At 47.8% G+C, this 16,441-nt stretch overlaps 1 protein-coding gene across 1 annotated transcript in view; it reads right to left on the minus strand.

Moving 5' to 3' along the window:
- CSNK1G1 (casein kinase 1 gamma 1) overlaps positions 1-16,441 on the minus strand; it is a 91,157-nt gene that overhangs the window by 10,252 nt on the left and 64,464 nt on the right. The window contains exons 6-11 of the mRNA XM_084213642.1: positions 14,603-14,754; positions 8,810-9,044; positions 6,548-6,633; positions 4,466-4,550; positions 2,728-2,876; positions 1,062-1,166 (exon numbers count right to left, since the gene is read on the minus strand). Of these exons, the coding sequence (XP_084069768.1) occupies positions 1,062-1,166; positions 2,728-2,876; positions 4,466-4,550; positions 6,548-6,633; positions 8,810-9,044; positions 14,603-14,754 (812 nt within the window). The remainder of the gene's footprint in view (positions 1-1,061; positions 1,167-2,727; positions 2,877-4,465; positions 4,551-6,547; positions 6,634-8,809; positions 9,045-14,602; positions 14,755-16,441) is intronic.

Consider the following 16,441-nt stretch of genomic DNA (forward strand, 5'->3'; position numbering starts at 1 on the left):
TGTGGTTAAGGTGGACAACAGGAGACTGGCTGAACAATCCCCCCAAAACCAGGGGGTCACTGCATCCATCAGGGTATTTATTAAAGCAGATGACTGTATCAGAGATCACACACCAGCCCACACTCATCACCGTGTATAAATGCTGCAAACAACCCGGCTCCCTACAGCAACACTGCCCAAGGAGGGGTTATCCTGACTGTAGCTGATGGACTGGGATGTATCCTACCCTGTGTTAGCTGTGTGACCCTTCAGAGCCCAGGAAGGCTGAGCCCAAACAGGCTGTTACACCCCAGGCTTGGTTCTGCACCCACAAACCCCAGCTGGAGGAACTGAGCAGAACCTGGAGGCTGGGGGAGCAGAGTAAGCCTGGAAGCACTCTCTGAGAATAAGAACAGCTCCAGCTCCAGCTGGGAGATCTACTGCAAGTCTGAGAATTCTGTTAACACAGAAAACCCAAACTCTCAACACCAACAAAACAGTACAACGGGAAAGGAAAAAATGGGAAATTCCTTTTCCCCGTGGCAGCTCATCCAGACTGTTGATGCCTTCCTGAGGGTTCTGCCCTGCCTGTCCTTTGTCCTTTCACTCCCACTGTGAACTGGACACTCTAAGAAGGACATATGGATGTTCTTGGGACACACTTCCCTGCCACAGCCACAAGCTCTGTGGGCAGAGGGCACCTGGGAACAGGCTGCTATCAGCACAACTCTCAGTCTGCTCCACAGTCCACGTGCTATGATTAAAAGCACCTCAAAAATGTGGTACTCAGGGAGTCTAACCATGCTGGATGATGGACTTTAACCTGTTTACCCACAAACTACAGAAAAACAACCCCATTCCAAAGTGGACTCTGGTTAGCTCACGATATTGAGGAATTCCACAGGCTGATACCTTATTTCAACAACCTGCTGCTTTGACAAAATTCTCCTCAAATCACCATCTCTGAATTAAGCAGGATTTGTCCTTGCTATGACCAAGAATCAGCCCCAGCTATCTATGATGCCATGTGGCTTCTGCTTGTTCAGGGCCAGAGGAACTGGGAGAGGAGCCAAGCAATGCACCTGATTGCGAAGGGCCTGTTGGGATGGCCGGTCCCGGTGGATGTGGCTGTCTCTTGTCACTGCAGAGGTCCCAGAATCCACATGGACAGATCCCACGGGAGTAGGCTGGAAAATAAGGTGTTGGTTAGGGCTAAGACTCTCACGTGCACAAATCCACCCTGTCAAGCCAGTAGCAAGAAGAAAAACATCAAAACACTGCCCAAAGGAGCCAAGGAGAATTACAGCCATGTCTGTGATTTACAGACATGAAATTTGATGGTGGATACCAGCACTGAATGTCTTGTGTAAAAATTAATTAAGAAAATACAGTTAGGTGCCTGTCTCCATGTCACATCACACCTAGTGTGTCTCACACAGAATTATTACAACTGAAAATATACAGACTTGTTTTCCTCGTCCCATTGTCTCAGCACTTGTAAAAATCACGCTTGCATAGAAACAGGACGTGTTAAAATTAAAGCTTCATCTGCTCTCTTCTCACCAAAGTCATAATCCCTGCTCCTAACATCGAGATCTCCATGGCAACCACCGTGGTTGTCAGCAATAGCACACTTGTCTTACAAGGTGCTCTTTATCAACTGCCTTTGTAATTAAAGAAAAATGAAGAGAAAAATCTTGATTCACAAAAGGAATGATTTCTTAGGAACTCTGTTGAGCACAGTAAGCATGGGAAACGCTAAATATAGTTGGGACACTAAAGCACCAGCAGAGGTACCAAGTTTAGCACTGATGGCATTTGATCTGGCACCAGTGACAATTCATTTACAGATGTCATTACTGCTCTTTGGGGTGGGTTGTGAGCAGAATGACCCAAAACAAAGAGCTTTAGATTCTTCTACCATATTTCCCCATGACACATCCTTTGGCCAAGGTCTTCCTGAGTTTAACTGGGTTTTGATGGCAAAAGTCATGCAATGAGATCAGGGTGATGGTCCACATGGAGTCATGGAACTGCTAAATGGAGGTCGGTTTCACCCACATTTTCTTGCCATGTACTGTACAGAGCTGGTTCAGCCTCTGAGTGTCCTCCAAAATATTCTGAGTTCAGCAGAGCAAGTTTAGATTAGATATTTGGGAAGAAATTCCTCCCTGTGAGGGTGGGGAGGCCCTGGCACAGGTTGCCCAGAGGAGCTGTCCAAGCTGCCCTGGAAGTGTCCAAGGCCAGGTTGGATGGGGCTTGGAGCAACCGGGGATAGTAGAATGTGTCCCTGCCCATGGAAGGGGGTTAGAACAAAGGGGCCTTAATGATCCCTTCCAACCTAAACCATTCTGGGATTCTATCCACTGAACATTCATCAGAAGCCTGCCTCGATCTCCTGTACCTTTTCAATGGGAACATGACCCTTACAGGGGGTTTCTGTGATTCTCCTGCTTTAAGATGGATTTTAGATACTGGTCTCCAATCCTGTGCTACACTAGAGGGAATTCAGTCTCATCAAGATCATTGTCACAAATGGGAAAATGGGACTTGAATGTCCAGAGAGGTGGCTGGGGCCTCTGTCCCTCAGGAAAACCCCTGAACACAACGTCAGGACATCTCGCTGTGTGGAGACTTGATTCAATCCTAAACTCACTGGCATTAACTGGGATTATTGGGAACAAAAAGGCAATGCTGGGGAAGCAGCACCTGGAAGGCAAGGCATGGGATCTGGCAGGGACAACTCACAATTGGCCTGCCGACCCAGTCGTAGGCGTAGTCGAAGGTGTAGCCTTTCTTCTCAAACAGCTCCGTGAAGATGGTCCGTAGGTAATCGTAGTCTGGTCTCTCAAAGAAGTCTAATCGCCGCACATAGCGGAGGTACGTGGCCATCTCCTCTGTCAGAAAAGGCAAAAAGCAGCAGATTTTATCCTCAATCTCCCAAATGAGTTCTTAGAAACCAATGTCTGGGCTGCCAGTGCTACCTCTGGCTTTTCTCCTGATTTTTAGCAACAGTCCTCAGCAGAAAACAATTCAAGCAAAGATGGAAGTCCCACCGCTGCTCAAATCTGACTTCCACACCTTGATTTATTCTATACATTTGTATAAAAATAAACAGAGTGAGAAATAAGCTCACTGAACCTGACAACAGGCTGCTCACAGGTATTTAGAATGCTCTTGCCCAGAGAAGCTGTGGCTGCCTCATCTCTGAAAGTGTCCAAGGCCAGGCTGGATGGGACTTCCTGGAATAGTGGAAGGTGTCCCATCATGACATTGGCAGCACCTGAATATTCAAAACTACACTAGAGGGGGAGGCTCCAAGGTTCATTTACCTGAAGAGGGTTAATTTACAGACCAGGGTTTGGTGTTAAGATAATTAATTGCTTTCCTGCATCTGGGTCGCATTTTGCATGCACAGAATATTGAGTCCTAGGAGCTCATGTCTTCCCTTTTCCCAGCTCTCTCTTGATCATGGCTTTGACTTCAGGTGACAAACCAAGAATAGAACTGCTTATTGATACTTAACTCTGTCTGTGGCTTGTGGCTTCCATGGAGGTAAAAGAGGGATGAAAAAAAAGGAGAAGAAAGAATCCTCTCTTTTAAGTACCTCCAGAAGGTGGAGAACAACCAGTTTCAGGCAAGGAAGGCATAGAACTCAGTTCTTTCATCTCCTATCAGCCCAGACCTGAAGGAGCTATGAGGAGGAGTACTGGCAAAAAGATGAGAACAGCCAACCTGAAGCTGTTCTGCTTGGAACCAGGTGGATTTTGGAATGAGACATCTGGGCAATTACAGTGACTTGAGTGAACAATGATCCCATTCCAGGTTTGCTGCTCCTCATGCTGGGAAAGACATGTGGCACAACAGGTCCTACAGGAACGGGATTAATTGTGGGTGCTCTCCCTGGTGTCAGGACTTCAGAAACACTCCACAAAACCTCCCAAGCCCACTCTGTGGCCAGGGGACCCTGGGGAAAGCACTAACTCTGTACCCTGCTCTCCCAGCTCCAAGGTCTGTTAAACTGCAGATCAGGTGCTGGGCTTGGCTAGAAGCACACTTTAGTAACACTCTCCTTAAAACTGCTCCCAGAAGGTGGAATTCATGGACAGACACACCATCCCATCTTCCAAGCTGGCCACCTACACCTGCAACACCTGTAAAATCTTCCATTTGGAAAAGAATTAACTCGATAGTTCCAGCACGCTCATTTGGGAGAGCGAAAATAATGAGGAGCTCTTTTGGAAGGAAGCCAGGAAGTAAAACAGGCATACAAAGCCCTTCATCAGTGTCCAGCCTCCTTGATGAGAAGAGTTTTGCTCTTTTTAAGACCTCAGGCCCTGCTAATTTATAGCAGCAGCTTCAGTTGTTTGCCAGCATGATGGATACAGGTCATCCAATAGTTCCTGAGAGAGGAGTGCAGGCCCATCCTATTTAACAAGGTATGGCCACCTCTAGCTGCACTCACATGATCCCATCAGGGCTTTACCTGGAAAGTTCTCACAGAGAACTTCAACTGGAGTGTTTCTCTTTGTGTCCCCAATCTTCTGATATCTCTCTTTTAAGGTGTCAGCCTGCAGCGCACAAAGACAAAACAGTTATGGAGAAAGAGTTCAACCATGTGAGAAAGGACATGCTGTGTGGGAAGAAAAACAAGGTATTTAATGCCCATTCTGGGTGACATCAGGAGATGCTACTTGTAACTGAACTGCATCCTGGACTACACCAGCAGGAATATTTCACAGGAGAGAACATCCAAGGATGTTGAAAACATCTTCGTTCATGAAAGGCAGGACCTTTATTGGTGTCTTACAAGGCTCATGTCTCACAGCCCACTCCTGAGGACTCTGCAGGGAAGGTTTCATGGGAGAAGGAAATAAACTGTGCATGAACTGTGATGGCACATCTGGACCTCCCCAGGCTTAGGGCCATCGAGCTGTTCACAAACAGCTGCACAGCAGTTGCACAGCACATTCACAGCAATTTGGGTGAAATTCACAGCAATTTGGGTTTTCTTCTGTGCAACAGGATGTTACCACACTGAATATAACTCTCTATCAGTCACACTTCTCCCAAATCCCAGGCTGCTCCCACACAGCCTTTCCTTTCACCCCCAAAGCATCCATCACTCAGCACTGGTTTAATATCTGGTCAACAAGAAAATGAAACCATTTGCAGTTGGATTTCCCACCTAAATCAACCCAAGGCAGAGAACTCTGCTCCAGTTGGCACCCTAAAAGTGGGGTTTCTTGCCTCCATTTCAGAATATGTCAGTTAGACCTGGCAGCAGCATAATTAGCCCTGTAGACATCCTCTGCAGATACAGCCCTGACAGTGCAGACCAAAAGTCTAAGCCGAGGAGACCTAGAAGGGCAAAGATGCCACATTCTAAATCCAGCTGGAGACTCTGTGTTTGCCCCGGACCTCAAAAAGGAGTCAATTCTTATCAAGTTTAACACTGAACTGAGGAACTTTTGTAGAACCTTGTAAAAAATTGGAATTATTTTCGAATAATTTACAGGATTAATTTAAAGCAGATGAGTTCAACTAAGCCAGAAGGAAAACATATACTAGAATAACACACTTACAGAGAGGCGTGGACATAAAATCAGAGTCTTATTTCTTTCACAATCCCTTTCATGCTTGAAAAACCCTTTTTTGCTTTTATGAGCTCTTGTCAACATTTCTGGCATGTGCCTGGTGAGGCTGGGGTGAGACTAACTCTGGATAGGTGGTAAAAAACAGCTGAAAAAGTTCTATCAACCCAGCTGGGTCTGTACCCACTGACCAATGCAGAGCTCTGCCAAGCAGCTCCTGAATCCAACAGGATTCCTTGGCTCCTTTTTCCAACAGGAGCTCCTGTCTTTCCTGATGAGCCTAACTTGATCAGTCCCTTCACTCCCTTCAATGCCAAAGCTGAACACAGTAGCTTAATCATCAGGGAGGTGATGGAGAAGTGAAGATGCAGCTTCCAACAGCTCTGGAGCCAGCAAATGACTTACTCCTTGTTAGCTCAGCTGATGGATGTTGGCGGCAGTCGGGAACTCAATTTCTCGCAGCTCTCCACATTGTACACAGCATCTCATAAACTCCCCAGCACTGAGTGTCCAGTGTCTCTGGAGGGAAGCCAAGTCCAATACTTGTGCCAGAAAACCAGTTTTTCAAGCTGAAGTCCATCTGTGCATCAAACTGCTCCATTATAAACAGGGATCACAGATGCAGCTGGGGGATTGTGTTGCCGTAACTGGAATTTCATAAACAATCACTGTGTCCCAGTCACGCTCCAGTTCGGGGCAGCTTCCAATCACAGCTCTCTCACTGCTGTTCCTGTCTCTCTGTTCAACCTTCTCTCCAAAATTGTACCAATTTGGCAATTCCAAGTGCCAGGTAAAGTATTTCTACCTTAAAATCTTCCCTGCAGCTAAACTTAATGCCTCGGTGTCGGGCTGCAAGGACACAAAGGAGAGGACAGCGTTTCTGCCTGGATTTTGCCAATGTTTCCCCAGTGGATTCTCCTTTGGGTAGAGACTAGCCAAAGTTTTAAAGGACAAAACCTAAAGCTTGAACCTACCTTCAATCCTTGCCAGGGCAGGCTGCCTCGGAGGAAATACATGAACATATGGCCAAGGGCTTCTAAGTCATCTCGACGACTTTGCTCTGAAAGAGAAGAGATGACAAATTATTGCTGCAGAAGCAGAAATGGCTCTGAGATCTCAGCAGCAGCCACACCTGTACCTGAGATAAAGGTACCACAGGGACATTCACTCACTGTCTGCAGCTCAGATCTTGTGCAAAACCAGAAGCTGTTTCAGAAAGCCAGAAAATGTGTAAAATCAGCCAGAAGCCGTGAGGTAACATGGGAACTGCAAAACATACATCCAGCCTGAGGATAACTCTTAACTGCAGAGGAATACAGCAGTGCCTCAATTCTTCTCTGACCTGCCACTGCCAGTGGTGCCATGTGGTGCTGGATCATTTCCTCTGGACTAAATGGGAATGGGATACTCACAACCGGCTGCAGGGATCTACCCTTGCACAGTGCCAACCCCTTCCCAATTTCCTCTGCTGCTCATCAGAGCAGATCAAAAATAGCTCCTTCCAGTGCCATGGAACAGTTGCTGCTGCTGCCACATGCAGATGTTGTAATTATAAATGAAGGGGGGGGGAAGGGGCACGGAGCCAAAGGAAAAATATCCTAAAACAAGCAGCCAAAATGTGTCCAAAACCTCAGGGGAGGATAGAAGAGAACAACAGATGTGGAGGCAACACTGGGCTGGGCTGAGCTGCACTCTTGATCTTGTGGACTCATTTGGTGCACCCTCCCCTCCTCTGAACCCCACCTGCTCCAAACAACATGATCCATGATCCAGAGCAGATCCAGCCCACGGCACTGCAGCCACTCAACCTGCAGGAGATGCTGGGAGGGGGAACACTCGGCAGAAGGGAACTGAAACAACAGTTCCTGCAGTTATCCTGATAAAAAGGGGAGAAAAGGAGGATGCCCTGGGAAATTTAGTGGACTTCCAGGAAGATGGTTGAGTGCAATTGTCTATCAGAAAAACTGCAGACCCTTGAGTTCGAAATGTGAAAGGATTGATTCCACCTGGGCTGGTCTCCTCACAACCCCTCTGAGCAGGGACAGCCCCCTCAAATACTCCCCCAGAACTGATTTGCACCCTTCCCCTACACCAGCAGCTTCCCAGCCTGCTCCCACTGCACCCTCCCATTCCTCCATCCCTGCCTGACTCCTCACTTTCCAAAATTAGAAACCAGGCTCATCCCTCCTTACTCCCCAAAGACAGTGAGCTCTCCAAGTGGGAGCCAACATGCTGGGAGGCCTCCTGGAAAATATTCCATTATCTCACTGCTTGTATGGATTTAAGAGAATATAAACATCTAATAAGTTATTTTTTGCCTTTCAGCCACAGAAATGTAATCTTCTGGTAGGAAAGAAAGCAGGGAGGAGAAGAGATGAAAGCCAGGTTTAAAGTTATTTAAATCATTCATTTTCTCCAACCAATTACTAGGTCAGGGAACATCCAACTCTAACACCTGGAACTGGAAGGCATTGGGACAGTGCTGTGCTATAAAAATCTATTTGTCTGTCATCCAGTGCAGCAATCACTGCCTGCCTGCTTGTCTTTTATCAGTGCAGGGCTGCTCCCAGTTATTTAGTTCCTAATAAAAACTGTAATTATGAGGCTTCCAACATTTCAGCTGGCTCAATTCCTCAAAAGAAGGGAGGAAAAAAAAAAAAGGCACACAACTGTAAACGGCATTGGGAGGTTCACAAATAGCTTCAGGGGCACAAGAGAGCTCAGCCAAGATGCTATGGGAGGTCTGCAGGATTCAAATGGCAAGCTGGAATGTGTCCAGGGAAGGGACTGGAGCTAGGGAAGGAGCTACAGCACCAGGAGCAGCTGAAGGTGCTGGGGAGGCTCAGCCTGGAGAAAAGGAGGTTCAGGGTTCTGCACAACTCCCTGACAGGAGAGGGAAGCCAGGGGGGTGGGGCTGGGCTCTGCTCCCAGGGAACAAAGGACAGAGGAACAAAGGACATGAGGAAACAGCCTCAAGCAACACCAGGGAAGGTTTAGATTGGATATTAGAGAAAATAATTCGCTGAAAGGCTTGTCAAGGATTGAACAGGCTGCCCAGGGCGGTGGTGGAGTCACTCAAGTGGGAACTGTTCAAAAGACAGGTCAATGTGGCACTTGGGGACATGGTTCAGAGGTGAACACAGCAGTGCTGGTCCATTGCTGGACTCGGTGACCTCAGAGAGCTCCTGCAGCCTGAAGGACACCCTGTGAGCTCCCCCCAAAGGTTGCAGACAAACCTTTGCCGAGGTGCGTGTTGATGGACATGTATCTCGCTGTTCCAGTGAGACTCTTGTGCTCCCTGTAGGGAATGTGTTTTTTGGTTTCAGGGTCAATGTACTCCTTGGCCAATCCAAAGTCTATGATGTGGATGACGTGCTCCTTCTTGTTGCCCTGCCGGCCGATGAGGAAATTCTCCGGCTTGACGTCGCGGTAGATGAGGTTCTTGGAATGCACGTACTCCATCCGAGAGATCTGCAAAAGGAGGGAAATGCTACTTGTGAGCAGAGCTCTGGCTCCCAGCAGAGCTGGAAGAGGAATGTGTCATCCCCTCCTTTCCAAGGCTATCACGCTGTGCTCCCTGCTTTATTCCCACGGAAATGGCAAAGGCTGTTTCTGAGGCGTTACCACTGGGATGCAGCTCTTGGCAGGATGCCACGGGGAGCTGCAGCAGCCTTTTTGTATTGATTTTAAACATACTAAACCGGTTACCAAGAGCTCTTCCCTTGCCCACCTCCTTCCCCTGTTGCTCTGTGTCTTACCACCTTCCTCCCTCGACCCATATGTTGTCTTAGACATGCCAGATTCTTCGTGGAGGGGGGTTTTTGGGCAGGCAGAAGCTTTACGATCTTCAAAGCTGACTAAAATAATAATTAATCTCATTGCTGTCAACTAGGAATAGCTGGAATATTTTTCAGCTTTTGACTAGTGTTTTTCTGGAAGTTTGACTGAATGGGAAGGTGGAAGGGCAGGAACTCCACTTCTGAGGTGACAGAGTGCCTCTAACAACACACCTTATTCAGAAGATCATCATTAAAATTGCTTTTGAAAACAAACATATTGCAGGTGTATTGTCCAGCAGTTCTCCTTTGGGTCCTGAATTTAGGAGATGATTCCAACGGAAAATAATTCTCAATTTCATTTAATTTATTACCTTTAACTGCCTTTATATGTTTCAAATGAACACACAAGAGCCCCCACTTATGGCTGTCGTGGTCGCAGCTGCCCTGCATGCCAAAGGGCACAGTGGCTTAAACAAGATGCTTCCTTGGAAAGGCTACTGGGATTGACCCAGATATTTGTGGGCTGGCAATGCCACAAAAGCTCTGCAAAGTTCCACCACCTCCCAGTTTTGCACTAACGAGCCTCAGTCCCCAGAGGTCACTGCCACACCGCTGCGAGGGACAGCACAGGGACATCCAGGCTGAGGGCCACCAGCTGGTCACCCCCAGTGGGTGGATCCTGCTGGGAAAGCTCTGCAGGCTGGAGTCTCTGCTCACTGAGCCAGCTCTCCCCCAGCCAAGCAGCAGGGACCCCTGGTCACCCCCTCCAGCCCCCTGCTCACTCTGTTGGGCTGGCAGACCCTGACTGCTCCTTCATTTCTCACTGAATCCAGACACATTCCCAGCTGGCAAACCCAGACCATTCTTTCTCTTTACAGATCTTGGACCCACACCTGTTTTAAAAAGTTCACATGCATGTGATCCTCCATCACACTCCCAGACCCTTATCATGCAACATTTTAAAGAAAAATCTGCTGCATTTCCACCTCTCAGAAAGAAGCAGCAGGCAGGAGGGGGCAGCCCTCCTTATAAAATACACATCTGCACAGGGAAGGCAGCAGACAGGAAAAAGCTGGCTGCAGGTGAATCAGGCTTAAAAACCAGAATTTGCTGCAAGACTCTTCAAAGAAGGGAACAGCACGTGCTGCCGCTCCCTCCCCTCGACGCAGTGATTGATTCCTGTGTGCAGAGAAAATGGCTTTCACGGCTAACAGCCATTATTTCCAATCAATTACAGGCTGGTGCAGAGCAGAGCAGATGCTCTTCAGTCATTCTTCACACTTTGAATCACCTACAGGACACAGCAGCAGGTCGTGAGACAAAAAGCCACGTTGGGAGGCAATTCAAATGAAGATGCAACCCTTGAAAGTGGAACAAAGAGTTTCCTCGCCTCTCCACACATAACAAGCTTCCAAGTGGAGCCTGACTGGCTCATTTGATTTGTTCCTGCTACCAAAGCAGCTCAGTTGTTGAAATCCCAACAGCAATTAGAGAGCCTGAAAAGGGCCCATTTTTTTCTTCTTTAAAATCTCTCGGCAAGTTGCAGCAGGCAGGACAACAGCCTGGACAGCTGAGGTGTCAGGTGAGCCATTATGCTCCAGCAGCAATCAAGGGTACTTATTTTCCTGCCTTTTTTCCTCCCACCTGCCTTTTTTGCTTCCACCACACACACACACACAGCTGCTGTGGGGTCTTTCATATTCCTTCTTTACTTCCACCTGCCTGGACTCTTCATGCTGGAGAGCTTTGCTCAGCCATGGCAGCTGAAAGACACTCCCCAAGTCAGAAAGATGTTTCTTGGAGTAGCTTCCATGCTTTATTCACCCTGACAAGCCGCTCTCCCTGCTGTTGGCTGCTGTGATGTGGAGTGTCTGGGCTGCATCTCCCTCGCAGACTCTGCCTGAGCACACACGAGCAGCCCTGCTGGGGCACAACCTCAGCACCAAGCCTGGCAGAAGAAGAGGGGAGGTGGAACTTCCACTCCAGAAATGTGCTGGATGCACACGTGCAGTGCACACTCCTTTGGGTTTGAGCTACAGGCTCAAACACTCCCAATTAAATCTTTTACGGGCAGAGAAACCACTCGAGGAACTGGGACTAACTTGGAATTGCTGTAACAGTGGAAAAACAGCAAGCAGGGGAGCACTGGGGTAGATGGAAGACTGTGAAATTACAGAGGGATTTCCATGGCCACGGCCACCTGAGTCCATCCTTGGAGCCATAAATTTCCATTTCAGATGTCAGAGAAACCTTTAGGAGGGGGGAGAATCCCTTGGCACACAGCAGGACCCCTGTGCTGTGCTGGAGAAATGAGAGGATATTGTGACATTTAGCAGGTGCCAAAGAAACCTGTGCTTTCGTGTGCCTTCCTCCTGCCAAGGCAGCAAGTGTAACAAACCCTCTTATCCCAGAAAGGTAACTCTTAGGGGACTGATCTTGACAGCAGCTCCCTCTCTAGACCTTCCTGATAAATTTGAGCCCTTCTTCCACACATCACCTGCTTAGATATAGATCAGATCAGCAGAGAATGAAATTAATCTTGTTCAAAGACAATTTTGATGGTCACTGGTAGAAAAACATCCTGCCACAACTCGGTCCAGATCACATCCAGAGTATTTTTCCAGTGCCTGGTGGCACAACAGAGCTTGCTGTAAGCTGTCAGTGAGCTTTGTACTGGCTGGGCCTGGCCAAGAGTGAAAAACAGAAGCCTGAATAAAAAAACACTCTCTCCTGATTTATGGGCTGTGGGGACTGACATAGTGACCACACTTTAATTGCCAAGCTTGGCTTTGTTCAGGAGCTTCACCCACTGGATCTGATCTACTGGATGTTTTCAGTGCATGTGGAGTATGGAGGAAGCAATTTGAGTCTGAACAATTCCCAAACAGGCTGCCTTCCTTCAAGACTCATTGTCATCCAGTCTCTCTTGCCCCAGGAGAGCCTTCCTGGTGTAAAACTATGTTTGAATTCTCCTGTAATCCCACGTGGCACTTCTTAAGAGACATTGCCCTTGTTTTTCCTAGAGAGCCTCCTCTTTTCTAACACCTGGAAAGAATACACCCCAATCCTGAGATGCTGCAACCTGTCAAGCTCATTCACACCAGCCAAGCAGAAATACATTTAAAAAAATATCTTTCCAGGATGCTTTCTGGTTAAAAACTGACCATGGGACTGGATGCTCCTACAGACATGGGGATCATCCTAAGTATGAGGAGAAAGATCAGGGGACAAATGCCCAAGGTTAGAATTACAGCAGCTTAAGCAGACTTGGCCAGTCAGAAGCAGGAATGAAATGTAATTCATGGATGTGAGCCCAAGGAGTTTGAGTCCAGCTTACCTTTCTGATGTGTCTCACACAATCATTTAGTGCAATCATTTAGTGTGGGACAAAGATTTTCCCTAAAGCCTTGTGGCTAGAGCAGAGTGTTTTCACTTCATTTGAGCAGTAAGTGCCAGCCCCAGGAGATGGGGCACACCTGAGGATGTCTCATCTGTCCCCTTGGATGTGCACACTCCAAGCTGGCAACTCATGTAACCCCCCTGAGGAGACTGAGAAGGCCCTACAGCATCTCCCCATGGCCAGAGGAGCACCTGAGAGAGAACATCAGCTCCTCCACTTCCAACTGCTTTTGCTGCCCCTCTGCATCAGCCTCAGCCTGTGTTTTCCACCTGGCACCTGTGCCCTGGTGAGCTGCAGCCTGCCCACAAGATCAACAGGTGATGCCAGTGAAGAACATCCAAGCCCAGAGGTGAGCTGCAGCCCCAGGACACAGCAGAAGGCAGCAGTCATGGCTGTGACAATCTTGATTTCCCCAGCAGTCCCTTGGGAATGAATTTACATCTTTATATTTTCCCTGCAAAGGTCACACAAGCTGTATCTGAGGCTTTGCCATCTGTTGCTACTTGATTTAATCAAAGCCAATACTATAAATTGGTTTTCCATTGATAAAGAAACACTCAAAACTAGGAGAACTTGACTGCTCTGCTGTGGGAGGCCTCAGTACCAGGCAGGTGCTGTGTTCAAACTTCTGCAGTTCAGTTTTCCATTTGAGATTCTGTGTCAAACTTCAGTTTATCTGGAAAGTTCCTCATCCCTTACATCTCCTCTTCCCTCCCACGCTTCTATCCACAGAGCTATTAATATGAATATACAATCCCAACTCTGCTGTGGAGTATCCCAAGGTCCAGCTATGCAAAATCTGGATATCTGCAGATATTTAAGTACTTGGGAATCTGCAAACCAGTGTGAAAACCAAAAAAGCCAAACTGACTGGCAGGCCCCACTGACTTGTGGAAGTTTCCACACCACATTTAGTATGTTCAGCTCTCATGTTGTTCACTTTTAACACAAACCCAAATCCAAGCCTGGATCCCTTCCAGCCTGACTGGATTTCCTTTTCAGGTACATTAAAGGCTCTGTGATGTTGCCCATAGAAGTATTCTATTCCAAGTATCAGAAATTTAAACCCATTTGAGTGACCACATTTTTGAGCACCTCTGACAAAAGCAGAGCTCTCAAACACTGGGGAGGGCTCAGCTCCCAGTGCCCTGTGAGGTTTCAGTCTATGGGCAGCCCAGTAGCACCAAACCAGCAGAACTGGGAGGAGGGTGCTGTGCTCTGGGTGTCCCACGGTCTGGGTGAGCACTGAGATGTTCCTGGGATGTCCAAACAGAGGGAGGGAGCTGGGGCAGGTACGGGGCGGGGGCGTGCAGGGGACGTGGAATTCAAGTCCGTAGGAATCCAGCCTCGCTGGTTCTGCTGTGCAGGGAGCCAGCTCCTCATAAACACAGCCTGACCTTCCCTTCCTGGGCAGGAGTCCTCCTCTCCCACCCCTGAGAAGTTTTCTTTTATAGGAAAGATGGACAGGGACCTTGGACAAGGGACTGGAGTGACAGGACAAGGGGAAATTGCTTCCTGCTGCCAGAACACAGGGTCAGATGGGATACTGGGGAGGATGTGAGGCTGGTGAGGCTCTGGCACAGCTTTCCCAGAGAAGCTGTGGCTGCCCCATGCCTGGAAATGTTCCAGGCCAGGTTGGACAGGGCTTGGAGCAATCTGGGATAGTGGAAGGAGTCCCTGCCCATGTCAGGGAGGGTGGGATTAGATCTTTGAAGATTCCTTCCAACTAACACCACCTGGTGATGCTCTGATGGAAGAAGATTCTCTCAGCCCTGAGCCTTGCACTGTGCCCACCCTAGGATGGAAGGACACCCAAGGACACCCCAGGGCAGGGCCCTGCCATCACCCACCAGCTGAATGGCAATCATTAACACCGTCTTCAGGGTGAAGGTCCTGTCACAGAGGTCAAACAGATCTTCCAAGCTGGGACCAAGCAGCTCCAACACCATGGCATTGTACTTTCCACAGGGTCCAAAGTAATACACCTGGGGGAGCCCTTCAGCTGGAAGAATAGGAAAAGAACAGGAATCAGTCAATGGGACAAAGTTAACTCCCCTCCCCCTGCATGCACACCTTTTGTTAGGCAGTTTTATTGTCACTTCTTGAGAGTTCTATCTGATGCTGCCCTGCAAGGAAATAAGTCCCAGCACAAACTGTGACTGAACCAAAGGCCAAACCTGAGCAGTGCAGGCTCTGCTCAGCAACACCCCTGCACAGACAAATGGGATTTCAAAGCAATTAACAAATCCACCTGAAAGCATTGAGCTTTGGCTGCTTAAAGGCTTGGATTTAGGGAACAAGACACGGAGTTCCCTGTGTTCCACTAAAAACCAGGCAGAGAACAGCCAGATGTGGGCTGGCACTTGCTGGAGCAGTTAGGAAGATGACAGTCCTTGGAGAAAATGAAGCATGGCCAAAAAAGGGCTGCTTTGTCACCAAAATAGCACCCAGCCCTGGTTTTTCAGCACAACCTTATACAAAGTTTACACTCAGTAAAAAGGAAAAAAACCCTTTTCCTATAAAATAGGGAAAAGTTTTAAATTTTGACCAACCACCACACAAAAATAGGTGATCATGGTCATTAGCATATATGAACACACACAGCTATCAACATTGAACTGGCAGGAGCCAGAGCCCATCTTCCCACCCAACAGACTGCTCTGTGGGAGTAGAGTGTTGATACTCAGCTGGCAGGGGAATTTTGGGTGGATCAGCTTTCTGAAAGGCATCAGAAGGAGAGGGAAAAAAACCAGCCTTGATGTTGGAAGACTCAGAGAGCTGCACAGCACTCCTGGAATTACCTTTGAGTCAAAAAGGAAACCACAGCAGCCCATACAGGAGGAATTTAGCACAGGCCCAACTGCTCATTTTGCTAATCAGCACCTGCACCAGCCCTCGGCATCCCAGCGTCAGCACCAAGCTGGGTAGCATGTTTAAATATCCATGTATTTCCAGTCTACACCTCATAAGCAGCTCCAAAACACAACAGAAAGGTTTTGTTTTGAAATACAGAGCTTTGTCTTATGTCAAAACAAAATATCAGCTTGAATGCCCAAAGATAGGGCGTCCTGCTATTCAGTGTAAAGGCTGAGCACGGGGAGCACTGCTATGTTTTTTCCCACAGAGATCCACAAATTATAGTGCACAGGACCTGAAAGCACTGTGATTACTAATTTTATGGCATGTTTTAAACAAGTGCAGGCATGCACCTGGATTTGCATAAGTGATCAATGTTAGATATAGCAAAATACTTGACTAATTAAGTGCAGAGTTTGGTGTCAGCTCTGTGAGGTGCTCAGTGAAACATTCCAGGCTGGAGAGAATGTCAGAAACACAACAAGTGCACATCCTACTCTAGATTTAGGAAAACCCTGCTAATCCACCCCATGGCACTCAGAGCCCTACAACCTGCCAACAACATCATAAAGGCAGCACTGAGATCACTAAACTGTAAATATCACAGAACCTGTGCTCCCGAGCCCTGCTCCAAAAGAACAGAATGCAGTTGGACAAAGATTACCTGAGGAGGGTTTTAATCTCATTAATTCACATGCTCAGGGAATCTGTCATCAGGATGCATTAATGGGATATTACAGAGCATTGCAGGAATTCCCTGCCTAACCAGTGTTTTGTGTCCCATGTAAAACACTGATCCAACCTGGGCTTGGGAGGTTGCTGCTCCTAACAGA

This window comes from Fringilla coelebs (genome assembly GCF_963513975.1).
Source record: "Fringilla coelebs genome assembly, chromosome: 12".
NCBI classification, from domain to species: Eukaryota; Metazoa; Chordata; class Aves; order Passeriformes; family Fringillidae; genus Fringilla; species Fringilla coelebs.